At 47.8% G+C, this 9,561-nt stretch overlaps 1 protein-coding gene across 1 annotated transcript; it reads right to left on the bottom strand.

The window, feature by feature from the left end:
- Positions 1-575: 575 nt before the first annotated feature.
- PPM1M (protein phosphatase, Mg2+/Mn2+ dependent 1M) lies at positions 576-9,057 on the bottom strand. The gene is made up of 10 exons (XM_036739090.1): positions 8,586-9,057; positions 5,707-5,827; positions 5,306-5,560; positions 4,837-4,949; positions 3,589-3,673; positions 3,297-3,415; positions 3,123-3,186; positions 2,603-2,710; positions 1,591-1,736; positions 576-1,019 (listed from the first exon to the last, which is right to left on the bottom strand). The coding sequence occupies exons 1-10, from the start codon at positions 8,918-8,920 to the stop codon at positions 860-862; spliced, it is 1,506 nt and encodes a 501-aa protein (XP_036594985.1). The 5' UTR covers positions 8,921-9,057; the 3' UTR covers positions 576-859.
- Between the last annotated feature and the right edge of the window lie 504 nt (positions 9,058-9,561).

Genomic DNA, 9,561 nt, shown 5'->3' with positions numbered 1-9,561 from the left:
GGTCCATGTATTTAACATTTAATGGAAATATTTAAAATTATGACACCTCTCTCCCCCTTTTCAAGTCAAGCTCTGGTTCGGGGATGGGGGGTGAGGGCACTGGATTGGGAGAGGGAGGTCTCCTTATCTGTAAAATGGAGTTAAACAGTTATCTGGAAGGAATTCTTCCATTTCAACAATACCTGTGAGGTTTCTAGATAAGCATTGTGGTACATATTACCAGGTAAGAAGGCATCTAGGTTAAGCATCCACCTCTGTCTCTATAGCAACTCTGACAAGGCTAGAAGACTTTACAAAGACAAAAAAACAAATTAGCTGGTGCCACCAGTTTGCATTTTCAGTCCTGGCTCTAATGTATATGATGATTTAAGTAGCATAGAGAAACCATTCTGGAGCCTTATCCACCCACAAAATGCTTAGAATCAGAGGACCAGGTATCCTGGAAGCATAAAGAAACATCTTAGCCAGGATCATGTGGCTTCTTCTAATCCTTCCTCAGCAGAAGCATGATGTTCCCTTAGGGCAAAGGTAACTTTCCATCTTCCCCAAAGTTAGGTTGGACAAAACAGGGAAGAAACTTTCTGGAGACAAAGAATGGGAGGAGGAACGACCCATCCCTTGCCCTTAGGTAGGGGCTTTAATTGGCAGGAATCATTCTACCCTCTCAGGGTAAGCCAGATCTTTTTTTTCATTTAGGACATGTCTTTCTGGTTAGTCTTGAGCCTGCTGTGAGTAAATGAGGCACATGTGAAACCCAAGACATGTTTGGGTCATCCTCGTCAACTCCTTTTGAGGTTCCCTTAGTTTGGCCCTTCCCGGGTTTCAAGAAGAGGTGGGGCTTGGCTAGTAGTGGAAGGCCTCAGGAATCTCTACTACTTTGTTTTTTATGGTGCAAAGGAATCACAAACACTGAGATATCATCGTAGGACACCAGCTCGTTCCCTGCTGAGCTGTGTTCCCAGGTGCCATCCTCTCTTCCCTGTGTCCTGTGGATCAACAGTTTGGCCAGCTCTGAGAACCTGAGGAAGGGAGAACACTGGTGAATGAGTCTCCTTGACTGAAGGGAGCTGGAAATGAGACACTATCCCATCATCCTAAGGGAGCAACTGACTTCTCTAGTGCTTTCCTCAAGACAATCCATATGGAGAAAAGGAGACTTAGCCAAGATTGGCCTGCATACTGCCCCATAGCCAGTTGTTTTGGAGCTGAAATCTGAATGTGTCTGCTGTTTTTGTCCATCCTCTTCACTATATATCTGCAACATTCTGCCATAATTCCTTGCCCTCTGAAGTCTTGAATTGGTGGCGATAGTATTGAAATGTTGGTCACGTATGTTCCCACAAAAAAAATTTTCATATCTCACACATGCTTTAAAGGTCATGAAATACTCATTATGGCTGTGAGGTAAATAGTAAGCAGTTCATGCGGCTAGTGTCAGAATTAGAGTTTGGACTTAAATCTTCAGATCCCAAGTGCCACCCTCTTGAAGTACAGGTGGTCAGGGTTGAGCAGCCTGGTTTCAGGTCCCAAGCCCTTCACCCCCAGTATTCTCTCCACTATATTCTGCTGCCTGTCCCACATTAGAATTACCTGTTATGGTCATGTCTGTTGTCCTGGAGAAAGGTGCGTGTTAGCTGGGCTACTTGTTCATTAGACAGGACATCCCAGAGTCCATCAGTGGCCATGATGATCACATCATCCTCCTGAGTCTCCTGTTCTAAATCTATTACAGTTACCTGTGGTCAGAACCAAGAGATCTTTAATGTCCTCTTCCCAAACCACCAGGGCTGCACCTGCAGCCAGACCCAGCTACCTGGTTCTTCAGGATGGGAAGGTCAGTTAGAATCAGCTTCAGAATGGCAAAGGACAAGCCAGACCATGGAACCCAACATCCTGCTTTTTAAAGAGGAAGAAATGAATGCTCGAAAATGGAGGAAGGAAGAAGTGTCCAAGGTCATACAAGGAATCAGGTCTCCTGCTTCCTTGCCCAGTGTTCTTTCACCTAGGGAGGTGGCATGTTAGAACAAAAGTATCCTAGCTCTAAAGTCAAAGGAGTTCAAAGCTTGCCTCTAACATATCAGCCGTGTGAACTTAGGCAAACTAAAGCTCTGTGTCTCAGGTTCTTCAACTGTAAAATGAAGGCATTTGAATTTTGAACTGGATGGCCCTGAATCCCCTTTCAGCCCAAGATCTATGAACCTATGGCACACCGAGGCCCCTAGGAAAGGAAGGGGTTAGAAGGCGGAGTAGGTGGGTAGTGTCCAGTGAGACTAGTCAGTATTTCACTACTTCAGGGATCTATAATTGTGTTCCAGCAGATGGCTATCCACCTGAAAATTTTCTCTGGCTGAAAAACTTCACTGCCACCAACCAGGTGATAAAAGCTCCCTTCAAACTCGATGGGTTTTGGATACTCAAAACATCTGGAGCCTGGAAAGGTTGTATCAGAGCTCGGTGTCCCCAAACAAGGTCACTCCCACCATTAAGATGGGGGGGGGTCCCGGCTGTAGTTGAGATGTGCAGTTTACGTTGTAAATATGCAATTGCCTCACATTTCAGAGGCTAGGCCTGGGCTTCAGGCCATGATCAGTCCTTTCCTTACCTCGGGGATGGAGAGAAGAAAGGGCTTGATGTCAATATCTGAGTCCAGGACCTTCAGCTGATGGTCTCCCAGTCCTCTGGACACAGCCAGAGTACCTAGTAAACGAGCCTGGTGGGGGACAGAAGACAGACATGGGGACACATAAGATGCTTAGGCATCTAGTGACCATCTAGTGTCTTGGTCAGTGGTAACCCTCCCCCACAGGAAGGGTAACTAGGCAGCTAGAAAGACTGGGAAGCAGCAGGCGTATCCTGTAAGAGTACTAAGGCAGGGCCCTGTATTAGGTTGCTTTAGCAGTGAGGAGGAGGGAGGCTGGCCCTGATCTAGTGATGGAAACATGGTCCCTGCTCTTCACAAGTTACCATTCCAAGAGAAGGGACTACCTACACAGTAGGCCTCTTTTCCTCCTGGCCCATCCACCAACCAAGGTCATAAATGCCTATTAGACATTGAATAAAGGCATCAAACACAGGGTTAACCAAAGAAAACTTGGGCAGGTGGGAACATGAGAATCACTGACCTGCTTCCCCTGCCCATGAATCAGTGGGTATTTGAGGTCTGATTTCTCCACTTGTTTATAGCCCCTGAAAGAGAGAGAGGGTTGTAACTCCTCCAAGAACCCCAGGTTAGGGTTCTGAGCAGGGCCTTGGTTGGAGCGAGAGTGGAAAGAAACTTCCTTCCTGTACCCACTCACCAGCCATTCATGTTATAGTCTCGAAAGAGAACCTTCTGTCCCAAGTCTTCACTTTTCAGGCGCCGGGGAAACTCCAACCTGGTAAACTCATTAGCCAGAAGCCTGGGATGAATAAAGGCCTAAAGGGCGAGAACAAGTTCAAGGTGTGGAACCCTTGTTTCCTAGCTTCTCAGGCCCCTCCTGTCCCTCTCCCAGAAATGCCCCAGCCTTTTGCCTGGTAGGCTTAGGAGTTCAAGTCCTTCTGGCTACTACGATCACCCTGACCACCAAGCACCACCTCCTAGTGGCTCACCAAGTGCTGAATTCGCTGTCTCTCTGTCTCAGGGGTAAACTCGGAGCTCAGAGCTCTCATGCCCTCTCTCTGCACAAGAATGGCTCTGGGAAAGAAATTCAGAGTGTGTCAGTAAGCATGGTCCAAATCCTGGAGTCTGAGCCTTCTACACCTTTGGCTGGCTTTTTTGGACAGCTTCCCAATGGATCACCAGTTTCCAGTGATTGTGCATCCATCTATAAGGATGTGTCTAAAGCTCAATTCTGCCCTGATCTTCCACTCTTGCCTGTGTGACCCTGGACAAATTACTTAGCCTCTCTAGCCCTCAGTTTCCTCATCTAAAATTGATGTCCTTAATTTGTCCAATATCGCACAGCAAGTCATAAGCCAAGATTCAGGACTAGAACCCAGACATCTGGACTACCAGACCCAGGACTTTTTCAACTATACCTCAACACCTAAACCATCCATAGGGTGACCTGAAAGTGAAGAGGTAGAGGGAAGGTATAGAAGGTAAGTCCTTAAGCCTGCCTTTGGGAGTTCCCAGTCTAGGCAATGCAGATAAGACACAGGCTCAGCCCTGCCACAAAAAGGAACATGTTAAGTGTATAAAGGACGGACGTGTACAAAGTGGGAGGTCAGGAGGGGGAGATCCCTACTTCATCTTACAGCTGGTGGTCTACCATCTCTACTAGAACCCAAATGTCCTGAATTAGGAGTCCCTGGCTCTACCATGTTGTTGTTTACAATAATTTATTGACAAGTATTTAATAGCATTAATAATATATTAACAATATTTCCTATCCAATAGTATTATGATTTAACATTATACATGAAGTTCTTTGTTAATAACACTTTGCTGTAGTACTGTCAGTTTTACAAAGAAAGCACTTTTCTCACAACAGTGATATTCAGTAGGGAGTTAGGAGAATTAGTTATTTTATAGAAGTAATTGAGGTGTAAAGACATTAGTACTAGGATTTGAACTCAGGTCTGGCACCAAGGGTTCTTTCTACTATTACGTTGCTTTTCAAAGCCCAGCTCAAATGCTCCCAGGCCACAGTTCATTCTGTGCACGTCTCTCCTATATTTACCGGGTTCTCTTTTGAACCAGAGCTGTATCTATGACTTATTTGCCCTAACTAGATTGGGAATGCCATGCTGTCTCCCTGATTAGTGAATCCCAAAGGTCATTTAGTCTAACCCTCTTACAGAGAAGGGAACTGACACTCAGGAAGGGAAGGGACCCAGATAGTTCTTGGTGTTCACCTGCTATCCCCAGCATTGGCAACATACAGCTTCGCCTCCAGGTAGAGGATGGCCAGAGCTGTGCAGCCCCCAGACTGGCCAGTGGCTGTCATCTCCTGCCCAATCATTGTGTCCTGTTGACATAAACCCGACCTCCCCACCCCCAGATTCCATCAGGCAGCTGCCCCAGGAGAGGAGACCCAGCAGCCAATGGCAAACCTTAAGAGCAGGGACCGCCCCCCTTGTCCTTGCCTCCAGTCCCATAGCTTCTTTCCCCAGTCCCCCAACTTTCCATTATCCACCTAAGGAGGCATCTTTATGGAGGATCCACTCTCCCTGAGAGCACACAAAAGTACCTCTCCAGCACCAATGGGTGTGCTCAGAAACAGGGATTCATTCTGTCCCCTCCCATGGGTCTCCAAGCCCATCCCTGCCTTCCACTCTGGATGCCCCAACCCAAGGTTCCTCCCAGCTCTGGTCCAAGACTCACACATTCTTGGAAAGCCTTCTCTATGGCTCCAATCACCAGATCTTGTGCCTGGATTCCTTTTTCCTCCACAAACATGGGATCATTGGGGCAGATGCAGCATCCACTGAGGTGCATAGGGGGCTGGGGAGCTAGGATGCCTTCCACTACATCCTCCAGCTTTCCCCGCAAGCAGCTATGGAAGATATTGGATGCAATGACTGCAGCAGCGGGACCCCCGTGACCATCAAACAGCGCCCAGTAACAGCCAGTAACATACTGTGCCAGGAAGGTGAATGTGAAGTTATGGCAGTGCAGTCATTTGCCTAAAGCCTAGGTCCTTCCCCAACTTCATACATGTGGGCAAGGACCTAGCCTTCCAAGAACAGGCCTGCCCAGTCCCAGACCCCAGCCTGGCTCCTCACCTCCTCCTGGCACAGGATCATCCACTCCTGGTCATCGTCCCCTAATTCCCTATGCTTGATGGACAGCTGACCGCATGCTGCCTGGTCTTCATTGAACTCAGACTTCTCTGCATTAATAACCCTGTAGACACAATTGGCTTCACACCTCACTCCAAGAATTATCCTGCAAAGAGGCTACAGGCCCAGATAAGGGTGGGGTAGCTGGAGTTGGGGTCCCCTTCCCCATCCTGAGTACACAAGCTCTTCTCTGGACAAAGGGCTCCATCAGCTGAACCAACCCTATTTTCTTCTCACTCAGCCCCACACAGACAAAAAGAATAGGTCACCAAGAATATAATGGTATCATGAATCAGTCATTATTAATCCCAGTTGCTATAGCACTTTAAAGTTTACAAAAGCACCTTCCTCACAATATCCTGTGAAATAGGTAATGGCAGTCTCATTTATTCCCATTTTACAGATGAAAAAATAAGTTCAGATGGGTGAATCCCTACTTGACTACCTTGGTGTTAATGTTCATGCTTCCCTCTCCCTCACATGCTGTATGGATGATGTAATATCCAAGTTACCAGGTCAAATCAAGTCCATCTTCTCAACATCTCTTCCATCAATCCTCTCTCCTCCTCAATAGTCTTACCATCCACTGCCCTAGTACAGGCCCTCATTACCCTCTCCCAAACTTAGATTATTGTAATTTACAGGTCTTCCTATTTACTCTCCCTCCTCTAATTCATCTTTCATTCCCAATGCTAGAATAATTTTTCCCCCTATAGACCTGGTTATGTTACTCCTCTGCCCCAGAATCTTCAGGCCTTTATCCATTACTGGACATACCCAAGGAGGTCAAAGTCAGAAACAAAGGCCCAATATATTCCTGAATTTTTAGAGTGACACTCTTGGTGGCAGAAAAACACCAAGCCAAAAACCTAGAAACAAAATGGGTGCCCATCAATTAAAGTGGTTGAAAATGGTATGTGAATGTTGTTGTTCAATGGTGTCTGACTCTTCAGGACCCCATCTGAGGTTTTCTTAGCAAAGGTACTTATGTGGTTTGCCATTTTCTTCTCCAGCTCATTTTACAGATGAGGAAACTGAGGCAAACAGGGTTGAGTGATTTGCCCAGGGTTACATGGCTAGTAAGTGACTGAGGCCAAATTTGAATTCAGGTCTTCGTGACTCCAGATGTGCCACCTAACTGGGTAGTAAGAAATGACAAATATAAGGATTTCAGAGAAACTTGGGAAGATCTAGAAGAAGAGATAAAGTGAAATCAGTAGAACCCAGAGAATGATACACAGAATGACTATAACAATGTAAACAACAACAAAAAAAAAAACACTAAAAAAAGAGGCCAACTTCTGAGTACTGGAAGGTCCCCAGATGCCAGATGATAAAACATACTCCCTAACCTTCACCATAGCAGGGAGGCAAGGATCTACTAGCACAGAGCCTGCACACAGGTCAGATCTACCTTTTTGCTTAATTGTTTTTTGTCACAAGGGAGGTTCAATCTGAAGGGGTGGGGGGTATGGGTTAAATGGTAAGAATATAAAGACAAAATGTACCAATAAAAAATATTTTTAAAAATGTTTCAGTGGGCTCCCTACTCCTCCGTCTGGCATTCAAGGTCCTCAATGGATGTTCTTTGTCTCGTAATAGCCTCCTATAAGTAATTTAGGCTCTCACCAAATTAGAAAAATCTCTGCTCCAAACATGCCCAGGGCTTTCTGGCCTCCTTGTCTTAGTGGTTCAGGCTGTTCTGAAATGCCTTCCTTCCAAGCTTTACATTTCTATATATTCTTCAAAACCCAACTCAAAGGCCACCACTTCCAAGAAGTCTTCTTAGATCCTCCTTTCTACAAAAGACCTTCCATTTTGTTTGTAAATCTCTGATCTAATATCGTTTTACAATTACATATGTTGACATCTTGGCCGACTTCTGAATTACAAGCTACACAAGGGCAAGATCTTTTCTGTCTGAGCTCTCTATGTTTGGGGTAGCCTTCAAGAAATGTCTGTTGATTTATCGTCTGCTTACTAGCTGTGTGACCTCTGGCAAGTAACCTAACTTATCTGGCTCTCAGTGTCCTCACCTCTAGAGACTAGATTGTCTCTGAGATCCCTTGCAGCTCAAAATTCCTATTACCCTCTCAACTGACTTGACTGAGGTGAGTCAGTTCTGATGGTCACCCTCCCCTGATTTCAGGGCTTTTCCTACACACTAATAACTTAAATCAGAGTCACCAACATAGATTCAAAGACGTTCTCCCGGTTTACCTACTCTGTGAACCCACTGAAAGAGGAACTGTTATGCTTGGGAGAGTTCAGGGTCACACTTACACCCACACCTTCCCCAGCAAAACACAATCAAATCGACACCTGAGAACTAGGCTGAGCCCCTTCCCCTTCCTCCACATGCCAAACGCTTCTTCCTCTTCTGTAGAGTCTTTTCCTCTTTCTCCTAGCCCCCTTTTCAACACCAGTCCCAGGTATCTGGGTAGCCTGTTGTCTCTAGAACAATTCCCGACCCCATCTCACAAAAGAGGTGAGGTCTATAAAGGGGAGGGGTGGGTAAGGTGGTCCCAGAGGTAGATTTCCCTCTGATTGTTTACCAAGACCTGCTCTCTCCCCAAAGTAGTGGGGTCAGAATTTCCTATTCCCTAGATTTACACACAAACACACGTCCCTTTATCCCAAGTCAGCCCCTCACCCCTGCTTCCACGCTCATCCCTCGGGCCCGAGCTGCACAAGGAAGCTGAAGTTCCAGAAAAGGAGGAAGGAAAGAGGGCAGAGGGATTTCGAGTTTGGAGAGAAGAGAGGCTAGGATGGGAGAGAGCCCAGAGCTGGAGAAAGGCTGGAGGGGGCGGTTGCTCACTCACTCCGCATAGCCCGTGTTCCAAGGCAGGGACCGGTCCGGGGCCGGACAGTACACCGGCCTGGGACGGATCTGAGGGTCTAGGTAAGTGTCAGGCCGGGGAGTCGCGCCGACACCTCGCAGGAACTTGGGCCGCCGGTAGGGGAGCGGACTAGCCGACTCGGCTCTGCCACAGGCTTGGGGTCCCCGGCTACCGACAGTGTCCCCGAGGCAGGTTGCCCATCCCCTCCCCTTGGATTGGTCTCGACCCCAGGAGGGGACCCGGTGCAGGAAGCGGCGTCGGAGCCATTGCGTGGACATGGGCGCGGAGGCACGGGACAGCCCACGCGGGGCCCTCATCCACGGCCTCGTCGGAACTCTGACAGACTGCGTCCCTAGAGTGGGCGAGTCCTGCCCGGCGCTAGGCCCGCAGGGATCTCGGACACTCTGCTGGCGGAGAAGTTGCGAAGCTGCACCCTCCTCCTCCTTGGACTGGGCACACAGACCTCGGAGCCCAGAGCAGGGAGTTGGGGCGCAGGAAAGGGCGGGGCGAGGCAGGAGGAGGGACCAGAGTGGGGCTGGCAGGACGGCGGCAGGAGGAACCCACGCTGGAGCTCGGTCTCCTTCCTGGAGGGCGGGTCTGTCTAGCTGCGGGACCCGAAACTTGGTATACTGTACTACAAGAAACCTTAGGGTATGGAGCCACAGTAGTGGGTTCGAGTCCCCGCTAGGCAGCTTACGAGCTGTATGTAATCTGGGAAAAATCACTAGCAGTTCTTCATCTATCAAGTAAGTCTGCAGTTCTCCAAGTGTGGTCTGGGGCTCCCTGTTTTCATAGGACGGAGACGTTTTCATTTCTATTACAGTAAGTGTAGGCAGGTAGAACCCTCGCAAACTAAAGCTCTTGGGTGGGGGATCCTCACTAATTTTTAAGAGTTTAAGGGGTCTTGACTGATAAAGCGAAATTTGAGATTCGCTGGCCTAGAAAGGTTTCTAGACTT

Source organism: Trichosurus vulpecula, chromosome 9 (genome assembly GCF_011100635.1).
Source record: "Trichosurus vulpecula isolate mTriVul1 chromosome 9, mTriVul1.pri, whole genome shotgun sequence".
Taxonomy (NCBI): Eukaryota; Metazoa; Chordata; class Mammalia; order Diprotodontia; family Phalangeridae; genus Trichosurus; species Trichosurus vulpecula.
Note: the sequence above shows the minus strand (reverse complement) of the source record. Positions and strands in the feature narration are given on the sequence as shown.